This window comes from Theropithecus gelada, chromosome 9 (assembly GCF_003255815.1).
Source record: "Theropithecus gelada isolate Dixy chromosome 9, Tgel_1.0, whole genome shotgun sequence".
Classification (NCBI taxonomy): Eukaryota; Metazoa; Chordata; class Mammalia; order Primates; family Cercopithecidae; genus Theropithecus; species Theropithecus gelada.
This window is the reverse complement of record NC_037677.1, coordinates 88,661,092-88,682,407: the sequence shown is the minus strand read 5'-3', so window position 1 is coordinate 88,682,407 and position 21,316 is coordinate 88,661,092. Positions and strand designations below refer to the sequence as shown.

Sequence of the window (21,316 nt, the reverse complement as noted above, 5' to 3'; positions counted from 1 at the left end):
AACCTGGCTGTTTTAAGTAATACAAAAACTATGCTTTATTCATCTATCCATTTATCCATATATTCAGCAAGCATGTATAGTGCACCTACCGACTACCCAGGACATATAAGCATTGTGCTAGGGATGTAAGTAGGGAAGGAAAAGAAGGAAGGAGGCTCAAAATGATGTATTTGACCCGTGTACAGTTGTCCTTTCTTATCCGTGGGTTCCATATCCACATATTCTTTGATTCAACCAACCGCAGATCAAAAATATTTGGAAAAAAAGTGAATGCTTGCATTTGTACAGAACATGTACAAACTTTTTTTGTCATTATTCCCTAAACAATATAGTATAACAACTATTTACATAACACTTACATTGTATTAGGTATTATAAGTAATCTAGAGATGATTTAAAGTATATAGGGGGATGTGCATAGGTTTTATGCAAATGGTATGTCATTTTACATAGGGGACTTACTTGAGCATCTGTGGATTTTGACATTTGGTGGGGTAGGGGGTTTGGAACTAAGCCAGCAAGATACCGAGGAATAACTATATATCTCCGTGAGTTAACTCTGTGAAGTATTTTTATAGCCCTTAATGGCTACTCAAAAGGGGTTTATGCTGTGAGGCAGAGGTTGCAGTGAGCCAAGATCACGCCACTGCACTCCAGCCTAGGTGACAGAGCGAGACTCTGTTTCAAAGCAAAAAAAAAAAGGAGGAGGTGGGGGCGGTGATTTATGGTGAAGTTCTGTGCTCTGAAGATAAAATTTCAGAAAGTGCCTCTTTTTTGGCTAGGTGCGGTGGCTCACACCTGTAATCCCAGCCTTTGGGAAGCCGAGGCAGGCGGATCTCTTGAGGTCAAGAGTTCGAGACTGGGCTGGCAAACAAGGTGAAATCCTGTCACTACTTAAAATATAAAAATTAACCTGTAATCCCAGCACTTTGGGAGGCCAAGGTGGGCGAATCACCTGAAGTTGGGAGCTCAACACCAGCCTGACCAACATGGAGAAACCCCATCTCTATTAAAAATACAAAATTAGCCAGGTGTGGTGGCACATGCCTGTAATCCCAGCTACTCGGGAGGCTGAGGCAGGAGAATCGCTGGAACCCGGTAGGCAAAGGTTGTGGTGAGCTGAGATCGCGCCACTGCACTCCAGCCTGGGCAACAAGAGCAAAACTCCATCTCAAAACAAATAAAAAGATAAAAGAAAATAAAATAATTAGTCGGGCTTGGTGGTGTGCACCTGTGGTCCCAACTACTCAAGACGCTGAGGCAGGAGAATTGCTTGAACCTGGGAGGTGGAGGTTGCAGTTAGCTGAGGTCGTGCCACCTCGGGCGACAGACAAGACTCTGTTACAAAAATAAAAAAGAAGATACTTTTTTTATGGTTAAGTGAAAAAACAACATTTCAGTAGAGAAGGGCTTTGTTCTTGTTGAGGGTTCTCTGATAATTTTTTCTTTTCTTGGTATATATTTATACCTTGGTGTTTATGTTCGAGTCATTTTCTTTTTAGATTTGAGGCTCATTTTAGGGAAGGAAAAAAAAAAAGAGCAGAGATTAGTTTATTTTTCAATACAATGCAATCCCATTTAGTATGGGCAGTGTTAATTATGGTTTAACAAGGGTTAGAGCCAAAGTTTATTTTTGTCTGTTGTGCATATTAATAGACCTGCACTTAGAGTCAGGTGGATTAATAAATGCCCAGAGAAACCATTTCAAGTCATAACTTTGAAAGTAATAACTTAAAAATGTCTACGTTACTGATTAAAAGTTGACATCCTAGGCCGGGTGTGGTGGCTCATGCCTGTAATCCCAGCACTTTGGGAGGCCGAAGCAGGTGGATCATGAAGTCAGGAGATCAAGATACTCCTGACTAACACGGTGAAACCCCATCTCTACTAAAATTACAAAAAATTAGCCGGGTGTGGTGGCGGGTATCTGAAACCCCAGCTACTTGGGAGGCTGAGGCAGGAGAATCGCTTGGACCCGGGAGGCAGGGGTTGCAGTGAGCCCGAGATCGTGCCACTGCACTTCAGCCTGAGCGACAGAGTGAGACTCTGTGTCAAAAAAAAAAAAAGTTGACATCCTAATTTCAAATAATTTTAAAAATCTATTTCTTTAAGCTGTAAGGATGTTATGAAGGATTATTTTATTTTAGAGTACTTGAAAATCCATTTCTTAAAGCTATAAGGATGTTATGAAGGGTATTTACTTTTATTTTATTTTATTTTATTTTATTTATTTTTGAGACGCAGTCTCGCCCTGTCTCCCAGGCTGGAGTACAATGGTGCGGTCTCGGCTTACTGCAACCTCCACTTCCCGGGTTCTAGTGATTCTCCTGCCTCAGCCTCCTGAGTAGATGGGATTACAGGAGCCTGCCACCACATCCAGCTAATTTTTTATAGTTTTAGTAGAGACGGGGTTTCACCGTGTTGGTCAGGCTGGTCTCAAACTCCTGAACTCAGGTGATTCACCCGCCTCGGCCTCCCAAAATACTGGGATTACAGGCATGAGCCACTGCGCCCGGCTATTTTATTTTAGTTAGAGTACTTGAAAATGTGGCAAAAGTTCGGTAGGTTAGCAAAGTCTTCAGGAATAAAATTAACTGTGAGTTGATCCTTGCAAATTTTGGAATCCAAATAGTGACCACAGCACCTTGGCAAAAGTGGAGCTTTCTTTAGGAGGCTAGAGGAAGAGAAAAAAATGGGAAATGTAAGCTAAGGTCACATCACAGTAGGAATAAGTAAACATTTAGTTGTTTTACATAGATCTTTTGGTGGATTCATTCAAAGTGATTCTTTTCTTGCAGACTTAGGCTAGAATCTTAGGGGGTCAAAAAATAGATTATTGGCCAGGCACGGTGGCTCATGTCTGTAATCCCATCACTTTGGGAGGCCGAGGTGGGCAGATCACGAGGTCAGGAGTTTGAGACTAGCCTGACCACTGTTGTGAAACCCGGTCTCTACTAAAAATACAAAAATTAGCTGGGCATGGTGGCACGTGCCTGTAATCCCAGCTACTCAAGAGGCTGAGGCAGGAGAATCACTTGAACCTGGGAGGCAGAGGTTGCAGTGAGCCGAGATCACACTACTGCACTCCAGCCTGAGTGACAGAGGGAGACTCAGTCTCAAAAAAAAAAAAAAAAAAAAAAAGAAAGGCTCTTTTCTTAGGTTTCTTTTTTGTTTGTTTGTTTTTAAATAAATAACTAGAAACAAAGATTACAATATGCTTCAAATCAGTGGTTTCTGGTAATACTTCAGTTCTGGTTGGTGAAGAAGGGAAATAGAAAATTAAGACAATTTTAAATGATGACATTTCAGTTACAAGTTCAATCAGCACAGTCATCAACTGACATTTATTCCTAACCGCTTGGGTGAGTGGCACTGAACCAAATCCCACAAGAAATATCTTCTGCCTACATGAACAAACCGGTTCTTGAACTATTGCTCTCAGAAGCTATAGATAATAGCAGTTGATTTTAATATGTTGTGAGATTCCAGCCTTGGAATCATGAGGTTAAAATAGGAAAAACCATACCAAAAAAAAAAGTTTTTAATAGAAACTGGGCCAGGCGCAGTGGCTCATGCTTGTAATTCTAGTACTTTGGGAGGCAGAGGTGGGTGGATCATGAGGTCAAGAGATCTAGACCATCCTGGCTAACACGGTGAAAACCTGTTTCTACTAAAAATACAAAAAATTAGCCGACCGTGGTGGCACGCACCTGTAGTCTTAGCTGCTTGGGAGGCTGAGGCAGGAGAATCACTTGAACCCAGGAGGCAGAGGTTGCAGTGAGCAGAGATCGTATCACTATACTCCAGCCTGGGTGACAGAGCGAGACTCTGTCTCAAAAAAACAACAGAAACAGAAAACTGTATCTACTGTTTGTCTTGAAGAAAGAAATAATTGTCTTATGCAGTATGACACTAAACATATACAATTGTTATTATTATTTTTTGAAACAGGGTCTTACTCTGTCACCCAGGCTAGAGTGCAGTGGCCCGATCTCAGCTCACTGCAACCTCTACCTCCCAGGTTCAAGCGATTCTCCTGCCTCAGCCTCCCGAGTAGCTGGGATTACAGCCTCCCGGCAACATGCTCAGCTAATTTTTTTATTTTTAGTAGAGACGGGGTTTCACCATGTTGGCCAGGCTGGTCTTGAACTCCTGACCTCAGGTGATCCACCCTCCTTGGCCTCCCAAAGCGCTGGGATTACAGGCATGAGCCACCCTGCCCGGCAGCATATACAATTATTTAAAAATATTTCACCAAATATTATTGTAGTATAAGAGTTGAAGTTTATTCGAGTAATCATTTGTATGAATAATGCAAGGTAAACTTTTATTTTGACAAAAATAAGGAGGTGAGTTGATTCAGAGCTTATCAGGTACAGTCTTAAAGTAAGTGATTTATTCCTGCATTGAAAACTAAAATACAAAGACATCTGGTGGATGTCAAAAATTTATGACTAAAATCTATTTTTACCTGACCTCCAAGGTTGATATCACATTTAATATTAAGGTGTTTTTTATTCTATACTAAAAGTGATTATTTTATGCCATCTCTGCTGAAATTTTTTTTTAAAAATTATTTAAGTGTTTAAGTATGGTCAGATTTTAAGTATCTAACATTCTCCAGTAGTTCCCCCTCCCTTGCCTATTCCTCTCCACCCCAGTCTCTTTCTAGTAGGATTCCTATTGCTGGCTACCCAGTCATTACCATTCTAACCATTTAAGGTAGCTCTGCTTGGTTTATTTATTCTGAGTACTGCAATTCAGTTTCCCTTTATCCTGGCTTCCTATGGCAAGTTGACAAACCAATTTATTTTTCTCCCTTTTATTTCAACAACTCGTAATTTAGATTGGTTAGGAGGATATAATGTAATCAGGACACAACCTTTTCCCCTCAGAATCTGTATTTGTGAGACTTCCTCCTTTCCCGGCTGAACGTGCTGAAGTCAGACCGAGTACCTTGTGAAGGACTTCAGCCCCCACAGTTCCCTGTGTGCGCATGCCCTCTCATCTTACAGTTGTCAAAGTGCTTTTGCCAGAGCGGTCACATAATCAACCTGAAAGAAGAAAATAAATACTGTATACTTTTAAATTTTATCGATTCTTAAAAACTGGACACTCAAAGGTAACTGCTACTAAGATTTTGTTACTTGAAATTGGGTTATTGCATGTAAAAGAATATCTATTGTGTGTGGTGGGGGAGGGGAAGGAGGTATCTATTTCTCACTTTGCTGTAAATAAGCAAAAACAAAAACAAAACAAAAACCCGAAAAAACAAAAAACAACCCCAAGAACACAAAACAAACTATACAGGCAGTTGCTGAGAGACATTGCATACTACCTTTGTAAATTTTATCTTAATCTATTGCTTACCTTTTGTTTGAAAAGGTCTTATTTATTAAAGGTGTGTCTTGACCTTGACAGAGTGAATTTATGCAGAAAGCGAAATTTATATTTTTAAGGAGTATTGAGAAGAGAAATGGGTGTTCCTGGTATAAAATTTTTAAAATTCAATGAATATATTAACATTGATTACAGCTATTATAAAATGTTCTGAGTCCAGCTTACTTTTTGCTGAGGTATAGCATTAATTTTTCCATGAAGAGCATGTAGTTTAAACTGAAGGCATTAACAACAAGCATTGATAAAAGCAGCCGGAAAAGCAGAGTGATATTAAAATTATAATCAAATGCCTATTTCAGCCATGATGATATGGCTATTATAAAGACAATTCTAGCTCACTGAAAGTGACTCAAATCTCAGATTATAATGGTTTACTGCAGCACTGTTTAAACCAAGTATGAAAATGTCTGTTTCTATGACCATCTTCTTTGGCAGCAATAGAACTTTGTCTTTCTAAATCAAAGCTTCATTTGCCTCTTTGTATTGTATTTTGCAATACCGATCAAAGCCATTGTTTTAGACCAAGGGAACTGAGGAACACGAAAGCAATCTTAAACAGATTTTATTGGTAGTAGCCGGCAATCTGTGTTGTATATTATATTGAGTTGGGTTTTTTCCCTGGGGGGGTTGAAGGGAGGAAAGGCAGGGGAATGAGGAATAGAAGGGAGAGCAAGGTGGCTGCGAAGCATTTCCTTTAGCCCACCACTATTTTGTGTATGAAAGTTTGAAATAAAAGATATTAATGAACCATTTTAATGATAGTTTTTAATAAAATAATCGAACTACTTTTAATCCCATTTCTTGTCTGATATATTTTGCATAATAGTTAATAATTTCATTTTCTGATACATTGATTTTAACAATAGTTATTATCATGAGGATGTCTAAAGCCAGAGCTTCTGTGTGTATCTGAATGCCTTTTCACAAGTGTCCTGAGAAAGATTCCTCTCCAAGTATCTGGGTTAATTAAGTAACTGCATTAAATTTATTAATAACTTAGTTGCAATTGTACTGAATCATCATCTAAAAATAATTATATGTTTGGTCATATGCCCCTAACATTCAAAATATTTGTTTTTAGGGTCTCAGAAGTGTAATATTTATATATTTAAAGCAATTAACATGTTCTAAGGACAAGCTAACTACATGTATGGCCATCTCTGGGTTTTGAGTGATTAATTTTCATCCTTGAATAAGAAAACAGGCTATATGGTAGAGGTGAATATAGCCCTTCTATGTGAGATGGAAAATACCATACACTCCTTATATGGCTAAATGAAGCAGTGATGGCAATGCACTATAATTACAATGTATGAAAATTTGGGACTTTGTACTCCTCTATTTTTAACACTTTTGCTAGCATATGGTAATTCAGGGTCTTCAAACCATAGTGTTTCGCTGCTAATACTAGTGATAAGAGAATGGATTCTAAATTTGCCAAAGTCTTGTGACCAACAGCAGCAGGAGGATTCAAAACTGAAAATCTGGCAACCCCAGAATTATCTTGACTGTCTACTTAAATCTCAGGGTTTTTTTTAAAGCCCCACCCCCACCCTATCTCACAGGCGCTCGCTCGCTCGCGCGCACTCTCTCTCTCTGACCTTAAATCCAACCAGAAGCATTTCTCCACTCTGCAGAGAAATTCTCAGGCTCCTGTTGAGACCTGAAGCACTCAGATGCCAAGAAATCTCTTGTGCAGCAGAATTGGAGACAAGAAAATTGGGGAATAAGCAGAAAAACCATAATCCTTAGAGTAACAAGAAGCAAGCACTTCCAAACGTTTCAGTAGGTTTTTACTTCTTTAAAAACGTTTTTTTTCAAACTGTCTCCTAACAAAATGGAGTAGCTGCAGCTACTGGGAGGCCAGAGAATGATTGTGCAGCTGAGTCCTTCTAACAAACGCCAAGGATTTCCTCCCTCGTGGTTCGCTGCAGCTAAATGAAACAATTACCAACGCAAGAAGGCAGTTTGCTAATAAAGAGGGCTGAAACTGTTTTATTGTTTGTTTTGTTTGTTTTTTTAAAAAGTGTTCGAGCTGGGGAAGGGAGAAGAAAGGGTCGTGTGTGCGGTGTCTTTTTAACCTTGCTGAAGGACGCAGCAGTATTTATTGACGTATGCAAATAACTGGGGGAGGGTGGTGCTTGGGAAAAAACAGGAACCAGAATCAGTTTCTCATTGCAGGGCGAACGCTCTGAGTTCCGGTGAAGGGAAAAGAGACGTGGCGAAATTGCTGTCTTTCTGTCTTATAAGCACATCTCTCACTAGTACAGAAAAGGAACCAAGACTTCTCAAAGGGTGAAGACGCTCTCACAGTATCTTTAGAGACCTTGCTCGACACCTTCCCTACCCCCCACCCAACAGCCCGACCTGTTCTTCTAAATGGGAGATTATGGATTTGCATTGCAATTGGCTAGTAGCGGTGGCGATGGATTTTCGCAAGTGAAACACCCGCCCGCTTCAGCGAGGGACATTCATGATCACATTGACAATAACGCGTCTCTCTTTTTTCCCGTTTCAGCTGCGCAAACCATGCAGGATGATTTACTGATGGACAAAAGCAAAACCCAGCCCCAGCCCCAGCAGCAGCAGCGGCAGCAGCAGCAGCAGCAGCAGCAGCCCCAACCTGAGTCCAGCGTATCCGAAACCCCGTCCACGCCCCACTCCTCAGAGACCCCCAAGCCGGAGGAAAACAGCGCAGTGCAGGCCCTCAGCCCAGCCGCTGCCCCGCCGGCCCCCAACGGCTCGGACAAGATGCAGATGGAATCACCGCTCCTGCCAGGCTTGAGTTTCCATCAGCCCCCTCAGCAGCCGCCGCCGCCTCAGGAGCCCGCGGCGCCGGGCGCGTCGCTGTCGCCGTCCTTCGGCAGCACCTGGTCCACGGGCACCACGAACGCGGTAGAGGACAGCTTCTTCCAGGGGATCACCCCAGTCAACGGGACCATGCTCTTCCAGAACTTCCCGCACCATGTCAACCCAGTCTTCGGAGGCACTTTCTCCCCGCAGATCGGCCTGGCGCAGACCCAGCACCACCAGCAGCCGCCGCCGCCTGCGCCCGCGCCGCAGCCGGCACAGCCGGCACAGCCCCCGCAGGCGCAGCCCCCGCAGCAGCGCCGCTCGCCCGCCAGCCCCAGCCAGGCGCCCTACGCGCAGAGGAGCGCCGCCGCGGCGTACGGCCACCAGCCCATCATGACCAGCAAGCCGTCCTCGTCTTCGGCGGTTGCAGCCGCTGCTGCCGCAGCCGCCGCCTCGTCGGCCTCGTCCAGCTGGAACACGCACCAAAGCGTGAATGCAGCCTGGAGCGCACCGTCCAACCCCTGGGGCGGCCTGCAGGCGGGCCGGGACCCTCGCCGGGCGGTCGGTGTGGGCGTGGGTGTGGGTGTCGGGGTGCCTTCCCCGCTCAACCCCATCTCGCCACTCAAAAAACCCTTCTCCAGCAACGTGATCGCGCCGCCCAAGTTCCCTCGCGCGGCCCCGCTCACTTCTAAGTCCTGGATGGAGGATAACGCTTTCCGGACCGATAATGGTAACAATCTGTTGCCATTTCAGGTAATGCTCTGATGCACCTGCACACTCCTTCCCCCTGCCCCGCTTCTTTTGCCCCTTCTCTGACTTTTAATCATCTACCCGCTTTTATTTAAAAAGAGCAGCAATGTCCAGCTCCTCTTTCTCCTTCCGAAGCCTCCAGTTCTTTAGGGCTGTTCCATTCTCGGAAGATGAGGTTGGGAGAACGTTGCGATTGCTGGAGGAATCGTATTCGTCCCTTCAGGGTAGAAGAAGCCGTTTTCTTTTAGTTTATTTTTTCCTTCATGGTGTTTGTACCTCTTATTTTGACTTCCTTTGACAAGTAAAGCTGCAAGTGTGTGGCAGGGTGCCGGCATAGTCCCAGGATGAGTAGGCTGAGATTCCTATCATTTTGAGTAGCTACACATTTCAGGTTATGCAATCCTGGGCTCAGGGTGCCGCCTGCAAGCTGTCCACACCCAAACCACCCTGGCTTTACTCTTAAAGAGGTTAACAACCCTTGAGTGGTGCTATTTCAGATGGTTGCATATGCTCAATTGAACTAATGTGAACACATGTGTTTATGTTTCGCTAAGGTGCTAGAATCATTAATAACAATCAGCATATTGCCCCTGCTGGGAAAATTATGAGTGTGAGATTCCAATCAACACTCACAACTGTGTAAGGCAAGAAGGTGGAAGAGTGGAAATTCTAAGGGCAACCCTTTCCATGTTACCTAGAAGAAGGATTTTTTTTTTTTTTTTGCAAGAGGTAAGAGACAATAGGACGTGACCTTCAGAGCCATATTGCAATGGATTCTATTTGCTAGCTAGCACTGAAATATTTAAAGCTGCAGTGTCCTTCACCAGTTGGGTTAAGAAGACAATACAGATCAATTACATCATTTGAAACTGGGCAAAGTGAAAGTCTTGCAACTTTAATGAAAAATGAGTCTTGTGTCTTGGTGTTAAATGCCAATGAAAAACTCAGGAAGTGCCCCAGACAAAAAGGTTGAAATGAAGAGTGTCCTTGTTTCTGTTCTTGCTGTCTGATCTAGTCCACAGCCATCGCAGTTGGCAGCGTCCTGGGCATCTTGGGTTGGAAAGGTGTAGTTCGGGTGTATGTTCACGGGCGGCTTTTGCTCCCAGGCAAACGCTTATCCTTCAGGTATAAGTTGATTTGGTTTTAAGCTTCTAGGCTCAGTTAAATAAAAAGGGGAGAGGGGAAGGCCTCCATCAAGACCCAATTTGGATGGTCAAGGAAATGAAGCAGAAATCCTTTGAGGAGTGCTTGGTAGAACTGACAGTTTGACAGAGGTATAGTGTCAGGTGCAGTTGCAGCCTTCATCTCTTTACATTGCAGATGTTTGGAGTGGCTCCCATTCATGAAGGAAGAGATGAGGTTATTGAGAAGAACATGACTCTCTAGGTTAGAATAGTAATTTTTAACTTTGACAGTTCAAGGGAGTCCCTGAAACCTCTAAATTGTGTATATGAGAGTTTTTAACGAGAGAGGATCTTCACAAGGGATTTTCACAACGATCCTTCAGGAATGGAAGATTTTAATATTAAGTTGTATTCCCATTCTAAAGTTTGTTTATTTTAATAAAATGAAGATATTTTGCAAGATGGGATTTGTTTCATAGACAAAAGGAGGAATTTGCTTTCTGGAATTTATGTGCTTATTTTTGGAGGGGGTAGGGCAGGGAGGCTGCATTTGGTAGGAGAGGCCTTCTTTTTCTAACATTCCCTCTCTTTATTCTCATGCTCCCTACCTGAGTTCAGTCCTGGAGGATAACCTAAAATCTTACAGGGAGTTTCGGGAGCTGATGATGTAGACAGATCTTGTTATCTTTTTCTAGGAGTTGACTCTGAATACAACTAGCTGTTGGTGAATTATCTCCTGGCATGGGGATTAGCGAGAGATTAAATCTACATAGTTTCCTCAAACCTGATATTGATGAGTAGTATAGGGATTGCCATTTGTTACTCAGCAAACCATTCACCAATGATGCTAGTAAGAGCCAAATGGACTGGATTGAGTTTAGTCTTATCTTTCCATCCCTGGTGATGCTATTAGATAGGCAAAAATGGCCAAAAAATTTGTAGGAGGACAGATTTTATTGAAAATTGAGCATTATTTATTTGGCCTCAGGAAGAATTACATATACATTATGTCTCATTTCTTTTTCATAAAACGGAGCTTAGGGTGTTGAAGCAATTTTAGGATCAGAGGAGGAAGCTGGTTGTGCTTTGGCTGGAATGTTAGACTTGGTTTCTGTTGATAACTGTACCAAGTTTGTCTTAGAAACAAAGAACACCTGAGTCTTGTGTGCAGAATTTTGTGTATGTGCATTGTTGAAATAGTTTTTCTAAATAAGGCAGAAAATAAGTGGTTCTGATGACTTTTTCAAAATATTTACTCTGGCAAATGTGATTTTATTTAAATCAGAGTTTATAGAATACCAACTTTATTTTTTATTTAACAGACTTTTTGAGCTATTAATAAAAGAGTCTTTCTACAGTGATCTACTCTAATGTATGTTAAAATTTTTAAAGAAACCCATTCTACCCTGCACTGCTTCTTTTTTGCGAGTTTCTACCAACACAATAGATTTTGAGTAGCTTTACTTACATGGTTTATATTGTAAAAGCAATCACTATCACTGTTTTTTTTTTTTTTGAGACAAAGTTTCACTTTTGTTGCCCAGGCTGGAGTGCAGTGGCATGATCTTGGCTCACTGCAACCTCCGCCTCCCCGGTTCAAGCAATTCTCCTGCCACAGCCTCCCAAGTAGCTGGGATTAAAGGCGTCCACCACCACGCCCGGCTAATTTTTTATATTTTTAGTAGAGACGGGTTTCACCATGTTGGCCAAGCTGGTCTTGAACTCCTGACCTTAGGTGATCCACCTGCCTTGGCGTCCCAAAGTGCTGGGATTACAGGCATGAGCCACCATGCCTGGCCTAGCAATCACTGTATTTGAATGTTGTTTTACAAACTATAATACTTTTTTATTCTAATAAAGTTGATTTGTTTCCCTGGGTTTTGGTGGCTGCTTTCTTAGGGATTACTTTTATCTAAAAGTCACTTCATTTCTATAAATAGGGAAACTGAGATCGTGAGAGGTAGAGTGACTGAACTCAAGTCCTACAGCTCTAGCTAAGTTTGTTGTATGTGTCCTTAATGTCCATGTAGTGCAGGTGCTGTCTGGTAGAATTCATTTTAAGTAAGATTCTCTTTGGACTCCATTCAAAGGGTTAGTGAAGTTTTCTATTAGGCCGATGCATTTTGGTGATGCACCTCTCAGCAACAGAGCTCAGGAACAGTGAGGCACTCCACTGAAGGGAATTATATATATGAGTCTTTCTATATTTCTATAAGACAAGGAAGCCTAGGTATGTATGAGTTTGGCGCGTAAGTAATTGAGGGTTTTGCCATTACTTTTTTTGCCATAAAAGTAATGGCAAAACCCACAATTACTTATGCACCAATTTAATAAAAGGACTAGAGCTGAGATATTATGTTGTAAATTTGGGTTTAAATAGCATGGCTGTCAAGAAAACATTAGGAGGGACTTTTGAGAGCACCCATTCTAGACTACTCTGCTCATTTTACAGAGGATAAAATCAAAGTCCCAACATGTGAGGTGACTTACCCAGGTTCAGGTTGATAATTTCTGTCAGAAGCAAGCTTTGACAGCAGATTGCCTGGATTTAAATCTCCATTTTGCCAGTTACTGGCTTTGTAATCATGAACAAATTATATAAACATGCTGGCTCTCAATTCCTCACCTGTAAAATGGGAATAAAATGTGAAACTAAATATAAACTGTGTAGCACAGTGCCTGGCCCATAGTAAGGTATCCCATAAATGTAAGGTTATGACTATTGTTATTGTAATGGTGACCATAGGCTTTGCATGATCTTGTCATAATATTGATTACTGATTTTTTTTCTTTTTTCTTTCTTTTTTTTTTTTGGAGACGGAGTCTCGCTCTGTCGCCCAGGCTGGAGTGCAGTGGCTGGATCTCAGCTCACTGCAAGCTCCGCCTCCTGGGTTCACACCATTCTCCTGCCTCAGTCTCCCAAGTAGCTGGGACTACAGACGTCCGCCACCTCGCCCGGCTAGTTTTTTTTTGTATTTTTTAGTAGAGACGGGGTTTCACCGTGTTAGCCAGGATGGTCTCGATCTCCTGACCTCGTGATCCGCCCTTCTCGGCCTCCCAAAGTGCTGGGATTACAGGCTTGAGCCACTGCACCCGGCTCTTTTTTTTTTTTTTTTTTTTTGAGACAGTGTCTCACCCTGTCACGCGGGCTGGAGTGCAGTGTGCGATGTTGGCTCACTGCAGCCTCCACTTCCCGGGTTCATGTGATTCTCCTGCCTCAGCTTCCCAAGTAGCTGGGATAACAGGCGCCCAGTACCACACCCAGCTAATTTTTGTATTTTTAGTAGAGATGGAATTTCGCCCTATTGGTCAGGCTGGTCTTGAACTCCTGACCTCAAGTGATCTGCCTGCCTTGGCCTACCAAAGTAGATTACCAGTTTTTCATACACTGCATTCTAAATATCCCCAAACGTCAGTGTAATGCCATTTGTTCTTTTTTCCTATCTGATGGTACCCTCATGATCAGAGCCTTTGGTCATCGTAGTAATGTGATGATCCAGCATTTACCTATGGGCCAGGCCCTGTGCCAAACACTTTACATCTAGTTTCTCACTGGAACTCCTTTGAGATAGGAACTCCTTTGACATAGGAGGACTATTATTATTCTTGCTTATTTTTTTGTTTTGTTTTTGTTTTTTGGGGGGACGGAGTCACGCTCTGTCGCCCAGACTGGAGTGCAGTGGCGTGATCTTGGCTTACTGCAAACTCTGCCTCCCGGGTTCAAGCGATTCTCCTGCCTCAGCCTCGTGAGTAGCTGGGATTACAGGTGCGCGCTACCATGTCCAGCTAATTTTTGTATTTTTAGTAGAGACAGGGTTTCACCATGTTGGTCAGGCTGGTCTCGAACTCCTGACCTCGTGATCTGCCCATCTCAGCCTTCCAAAGTGCTGGGATTACAGGCATGAGCCACTGTGCCTGGCCTATTATCCTTGTTATATTGACAAATAAATTGAGGTTCAGTAAATTTACACTATTTGTTTAAGATCACAGCCAGTAATTGGCAAAGTTGCCTCCAGAGCCCATGGCTCCTACTCCCTTGACTATTCTACCTCTAGGGCATTGCTTAATAGTGCAGTGTAGATGTAAGAAACTGGACTGAATCTGTACTTGACCCTATGAGATACGCTGGAAGTTGTGTTTTGAAAAAATTTTGTATTTGTAGAAATGCAGGAAGAAAAAAATACAGTGACTATAAATATACTTCCATGATGATTCACCAGTTATAATTTTTTCTGTTTACTTTATATATTTTTGAATATTATGAAATCAAAGTCCCAAAATAGGAAGTGACTTACCCAGGTTCAGGTTGATAATTTGTCACAGAAGCAGGCTTTAGCAGCAGATTGCCTGGATTCAAATTTAATTTGGAAAAAAAATTCACATTATTCCATGCTTTCTGTCTGTATCTCTGCCTTTATTCGTCTCCTTTTTTTTTTTTTTTTTTTTTTTTGAGATGAAGTCTCACTCTGTTCCCCAGGCTGGAGTACAGTGGTACGATCTCGGCTTACTGCAACCTCCACCTCTGGGTTCAAACGATTCTCATGCCTCAGCCTCCCAAGTAGCTGGGACTACAGGCATGCGCCACCATGCCTGGCTGATTTTTGTATTTTTGGTAGAGATGGGGTTTCACTGTGTTGGCCAGGCTGGTCTTGAACTCCTGACCTTGGTTCTGCCTGCATCGGCCTCCGAAAGTGCTGGGATTACAGGCATGAGCCAACGCACCTAGCCTATCTGTCTCCTTTTCCTTCTGCTCCCAAGTTAAAGGTGATTGCAGGGAGTTTTATATTTTATGACATGTCTAGTTAAATATAACTTAGTATTAGTTTTGCTGGTGTGTTATCAATAACAAAGGAAGAAATTTCTTACATGAATTCATGGGAATACAAATGATATTAAAAGCAAAACAAATATGCCTACTCATAATAAATTTTTAGGAAATATCAATATTTTTCAAGTAGTTTGTGTTCCTTTTCCTTTTTTTTTCGAGTAGTTTGTGTTCTGTCCATTTCCTTTTTTTTTTTTTTTTAAAGACAGAATCTGTCACCCAGGCTAGAGTATAGTGGCATGATCTTGGCTGACTGCAACCTCTGCCTTCCCTGTTCAAGCAATTCTCATTCCTCAACCTCCCTAGGAGCAGGGATTACAGGTGTGCACCACCATGCCCCACTAGTTTTTGTATTTTTAGTAGAGACAGGGTGACGGGGTTTCACCGTGTTGGCCAGGCTAATTTTGAACTCGTGATCTCGAGTTATCTGCCAGCCTTGGCCTCCCAAAGTGCTGGGATTAGAGGTGTGAGCCACCGCATCTGGCCCCCCGCCTTTTTTTTTAAGACCATCTTTTCAGGAGGTAATATAAATGGTCTTGTTTATGCTTGCTTTTGAATAAGGATAGTATGACCTAGATTTAAAACTCTTTTCTAGTTGGTTTCTTAAAAATGCAAAACCACTTTAAGGTCCGCTCATCCCCGCAAACTGTTTCAGAACCTGTTATGACATGGTTGATATGAATGCCAGCAAAACCACATATCTATTTTCTATTTAAAAGAGGGATTGGTTAGGAAATATTAGGTTTTTGTGCTACTAGAAACGTTAATATAAAACTATGCGCTTCAAAATTGCATGTTGAAAAGTGGTTAGCTTTGTTTAAACTCTTTTATGACCTCGTCGTGAGTTAGTACCAAAGAACCCTCTTAGAAATGTAATTTAGATATCCTCTGACAAAGACACAAATTTCTACTTACATAGCTTTCTCTGTTGGTTAGCCAATTTGATGTGTTTCTTTTCTTTCTTTTTTTTTTTTTTTTGAGACAGAGTTTCGCACTGTTGCCCAGGCTGGAGTGCAATGGCACGATCTCTGCTCACTGCAACCTCTGCCTTCCAGGTTCAAGTGATTCTCCTGCCTCAGCTTCCCAAGGAGCTGGGATTACAGGTGCCTGCCACCATGCCCGGCTAATTTTTTGGGTATTTTTAGTAGAGACGGGGTTTCACTATGTTGGCAGGCTGGTCTTGAACTCCTGGCCTTGTGATCTGCCCACCTCAGCCTTCCAAAGTGCTGGGATTACAGGTGTGAGCCACCATGCCTGGCCCAATTTGATGTATTTCAAGGGCTGTATAAGGTGTAATGCTGTCCAGTTGGAACTGGTTTTCATTGCTAAGTTGATTTTTTATAGTATTTTGATCTGCAGGTATCAAAAGATTATGCTCTGTTGCTCAGGCACGGTGGCTCATGCCTGTAATCCCAGCACTTTGGGAGGTCGAGGTGGGTGTATCACCTGAGGTCAGGAGTTCAAGACCAACCTGGCCAACATGGTGAAACCCTGTCTCTACTAAAAAACTACAAATATTGGCTGAGTGTGGTGGTGGGTGCCTGTAATCCCAGCTACTCAGGAGGCTGAGGCAGGAAAATTGCTTGACCCTGGGAGGTGGAGGTTGCAGTGAGCTGAGATCATGCTATTGCCCTCCAGCCTGGATGGCAAGAGTGAAACTCCATCTCAAAAAAAAAAAAAAAAAGAAGTGCTTTGTTTACTGCAATATGAGAAGTTTGAGGCCAGGCTTGGTGGCTAACACCTATAATCCCAACACTTTGGGAGGCCGAGGTAGATGGATCATCTGAGGTCAGGAGTTTGAGACCAGCCTGGCCAACCTGGTGAAACCCTGTCTTTACTAACAATGCGAAAATTAGCTGGGTGTGGTGGCGGGCTCTTGTAATTGCAGCTACTCGGGAGGCTGAGGCAGGAGAATCACTTGAACCCGGGAGGCAGAGGTTGCAGTGAGCCGAAATTAGGCTATTGCACTCCAGCCTAGGCAATAGAGCGAGACTCTGTCTTAAAAAAAAAAAAAAAAAAGCAAAGTTTGATTTTACTGAGGAAAGAGAATTAGATGGAGGGGAGCATACAGTAGTGGACAACCCATGAAGCTTGGAATAAGGAAGACACTGGTTAAAGCCTTGGCTCTCTCACTAATGATGGGGTCAAGTCACTTATCCAGTGATTCCTTTTCCCAGTCTGCGAAAATGGAGGGAAGGACTGGGGGAGAGAGAGTGGACAGAAGGGAAAAGGAGCTGGGAGGGGAGAGGGAGCCTAGCTTCAGGGTTTGGTTTGTGAGAGAATGTATACAAAGTGTTCTGAAAATTATATACTGTTAGAGAAATACTGTTGTGGCTTTTGGATGCCTGCCTAACTTCTGTAATTGTAGTCGGAGTTAGAGTTTAAAAGAGGAAATATTGTTGATATTCAGTAGTCCAAAGTTAAACACTAGCTGATGGCATATAGTGGAGGGGGCTAGAAAGAGGCATGGAAGAACATTGAAAGGCACTTTGTATATTAGGGTAACTGCCTATTCTAGAAAGCTAGTCATGGTGGTCTGAAGATGAGGGAGTATATATAGACTTGTGTCACACTAATGGTGGAGATGTGTGACTATCTGCTTGTGCTTGTGGCTGACTCACCAATGTAAGCGTAAGGGTTTTCCTGGGTCCATGAACATTTTAATTGGTGATGGGAGAAATGCTTTAATTTTCTGACTGCTATAAGGGTTGGGTTGATTTTGATGGTTCTGGGGATATCAAGGGTCTAATTTGAATCTCCTTACCACCATTTCCCTGTAGGCCATGTCTGACTCTCTGTAGGGGCCAGTGTGGTTGTCGGAGTTAGAATTCAGGATGGAGCCTCAAGTTTTGATCTTGAGAGTTGAGGTAATATAACCATACTTATAGGAGGCTTTCCTGGGGAGGTTGCTGTACTTGCGGTAGAAACCAGCCTCACAAGGAATTTTCTACAGCTGGTCCTTATACCTTGTGGGTAGCTGCTTCTGTGAGGGTTCAAATGCCACATTTCACCTATTATACTTCAGTTCTGCTATATTTAGTTTTCACACTCTTTAGTGTTCTTTATGGTGCTGGGCATTTAAACTTCTTAATGTGAAACCATTCTAATATTTGCATTTTATAGGAATGCATATTTATGGGAATGCATATACTTTCCCATATAATATGGGAAAGTACTAGTGAATTAAAGTACTACGGTAACTTAGCATCTTGGAATAAAGCCTACTTTTCTCTCCTAAAAAGCACTATTATATAATTCTCAGAAATAATAAATATTATTATATAAATGCTTGTTGGCAGGCCTCAGAGGAGAGAAACAGAAATGGGCACAAAACAGCCTTTATATTATTTGAAGTGATCATAGAATTAATACACACAAAGGGAAGGAAACATTGTGTACTGATTATGTATGCATAGGACTATTGTGTGGCCAAATAGCTTCATTCCTCAAGCATTCAAACTCATTTCAAGGTCAAGATCAAAAACAAGTAACTCCCTGTCTGCAGTAACTCAGTGCAACTAATTAAATGGTCAATGCCATGAAGTAAATCAGTGCCTAGAAGTGCCTGACACTTAGTAGGTATTCATTAAATGAATGAATGAACATTTAAACCAAGTTATAATTTTGTCCTTTATCTTTACAATGTGGTATATTTAATATTTTTGTGACAGATTCTCCATTCTAGTATTTCCTTTTTTTTTTTTTTTTTAGACGGAGTTTTACTCTTGTTGCCCAGGCTGGAGTGCAATGGTGCGATCTCAGCTCACTGCAGCCTCCGCCTACTGGGTTCAAGCAATTGTCCTACCTCAGCCTCCCAAGTAGCTGGGATGATAGGCATGTGCCACCATGCCCTGCTAATTTTGTATTTTTTTTAGTAGAGATGGGGTTTCTCCATGTTGGTCAGGCTGGTCTCAAACTCCTGACCTCAGGTGATCCCCCACCTTGGCCTCCCAAAATGTTGGGATTACAGGCATGAGCCACCGTGCCTGGCCCATTCTAGTATTTCTATACAAGGTATCTATAGAATATGGAAACATAGGTGAATGTACATAATACTATAAAGGACATCTTCAATTTGTAAAAATATAAAATATTATGTTCCCCAGACTTTATGGACACCCCATAGTTCTGGCCTGTGACTTCATATATGTAGGCTTGGTATGCCAAGAAGTAAGCAGAGTTCTTGCTTTGACATAAAAGGTTTATGACAGCCAATAAATGGGAACACTAGCTTATGTCTTAAGAGTTAGATTTTTCTTTATCCCTTTATCGTTGATTGACTCACTCTTTTGGAGTTAGTTTATCTTGTTATGGTGATTTGGTTTGTTTCTGTACTTGTCATGTCGAGTTATTAACAATAGAGCAGACTAGAATGAGAGTCAGGATAATTTTGACAATAACACTTAGAAATATTAAGGAGAAGGCTGGGTGTGGCTGCTGAGGACTGTATTTGCAGCACTTTGGGAGGCCAAGGTGGGAGGATTACTTGAGTCCAGTTGTTCAAGACCAGCTTGGGCAATATGTCTCTTTTTGAGACACTGTCTCAAAAAAAAATTTTTTTTTAATTAGCTGGGCATAGTGTTATATGCTTGTAGTTCTAGCTACTCAGGAGGCTGAGGCAGGAGGATTGCTTGAGCTCAGGAGTTTGAGGTTATAGTGAGCCATGATTGTGCCACTGCACTCCAGCCTAGGTGACAGAGTGAGACCCTGTCTCTAAAAAAATTAAAATTAAAAAATTTTCCAGGTGAGGTGGCTTACTCCTGTAATCCCAGCACTTTGGGAGGCCAAGGTGGGTGGATCACGAGGTCAGGAGTTCAAGACCAGCCTGACCAACATGGTGAAATCCCATCTCTACTAAAAATACAAACATTCGCTGGGTGTGGTGGCATGCACCTATAATCCCAGCTGCTCAGGAGGCTAAGGCAGGAGAATTGCTTGAACCCAGGAGGCAGAGGTTGCAGTGAGCCGAGATTGTGCCACCGTACTCCATCCTGGGTGACAGAGTTAGACAGTCTCAAAATAAATAAATAAATAAATAAATAAATAAATAAGGAGGGCATTTTCTGGTTTGTTTGACAAAGAACAGGTTAGAGTAGGCCCATTCAGGCAGTCATTAATTCCAGGCATGTGAGATTAGAAAGCAGAGATGTAAAAGGCAAATAATTTTCTATCTTAAAGATGTGCTAGGGTTTTTGAGGGCTGATTAGGGATGGGAGGGAATATTTCAGAGGAAACATCTTAGTGATCTGACAATTGAACCCCCTACTCAAACTTTAGGAGTCCTAGTTCTTAAGTTTCAGATAAGCAACAATTAAAGGAGACAAGAGGTAAATGCATCTAGAAGCACCTCTCTTTTGCAGTCTGGAGTGGAAAATTTATTTTTTATTTTTATTTTTATTTTTTTTTATTTATTTTTTTGAGACGGAGTCTCGCTGTCGCCCAGGCTGGAGTGCAGTGGCCGGATCTCAGCTCACTGCAAGCTCCGCCTCCCGGGTTCACGCCATTCTCCTGCCTCAGCCTCCCGAGTAGCTGGGACTACAGGCGCCCGCCACCTCGCCCGGCTAGTTTTTTGAATTTTTTAGTAGAGACGGGGTTTCACTGTGTTAGCCAGGATGGTCTCGATCTCCTGACCTCGTGATCCGCCCGTCTCGGCCTCCCAAAGTGCTGGGATTACAGGCTTGAGCCACCGCGCCCGGCCTGGAGTGGAAAATTTATTTTCCTTTTTTGGACCGGAGAAATATAACCTAGATGAGCAGATAATTTAAAATAGTGAAAACCAGTAAAGTTTGTGAGTTTATGGAGGAAAGGCTGACAGATAATGTTTGGATCATTTATTATAAATCTGTTTCTGTGTTCGCATTTGATTTTATGGGTAGACTGTCCAACTCTTTGCCACATCATTGTTTAAAGTAATTATAGGCTGGGTGCGGTGGCTTATGCCTGTAATGTCAAAGCACTTTGGGAGGCCGAGGCAGGCGGATCACCTGAGGTCAGGAGTTCGAGACCAGGCTGGCAAACATGGTGAGACCGTGCTCTACTAAAAATACAAAAAATTAGCCAGGCGTGATGTTGCACGTCTGTAATCGCAGCTACTCACAGGCTGAGGCAGGAGAATAGCTTGAACCCGTGGGTGGAGGTTGCGGTGAGCCGAGATTGCCCCACTGTATCCAGCCTGGGTGACAGAGTGAGATTTCATCTCAAAAAAAGAAAAAAATAAAATAAGTAAATAAAGATGTTGTAACTAGTAGTAGAATCCTGAGGTCAGATAAACAGTTAAGAAGGATAGCATGAGGTAGTATTTTTGTTAACCATATAACTATTAAGGAATTCCTGATCAAAGGGATGGGATTTACATTGTTAAGTTTCTTTTGGCACCTGTGTTCAAAATCATAATCCACGTGCTCCAGCTTTTGGGCGTTGTATT

The 21,316-nt window shown here is 42.3% G+C and overlaps 1 protein-coding gene across 3 annotated transcripts in view; it reads left to right on the top strand.

Annotated features, from left to right (window-relative positions):
- Positions 1 to 21,316, top strand: part of CPEB3 (cytoplasmic polyadenylation element binding protein 3) — a 249,136-nt gene that overhangs the window by 40,612 nt on the left and 187,208 nt on the right. For 2 of the 3 annotated variants that reach the window (XM_025398016.1, XM_025398015.1), the window contains exon 2: positions 7,919 to 8,946. In XM_025398016.1, the coding sequence (XP_025253801.1) occupies positions 7,930 to 8,946 (1,017 nt within the window). In that variant the 5' untranslated portion in view covers positions 7,919 to 7,929. Of the gene's footprint in view, positions 1 to 7,918; positions 8,947 to 21,316 lie in introns of those variants that run through there. The other variant, XM_025398017.1, reaches the window with a different exon arrangement.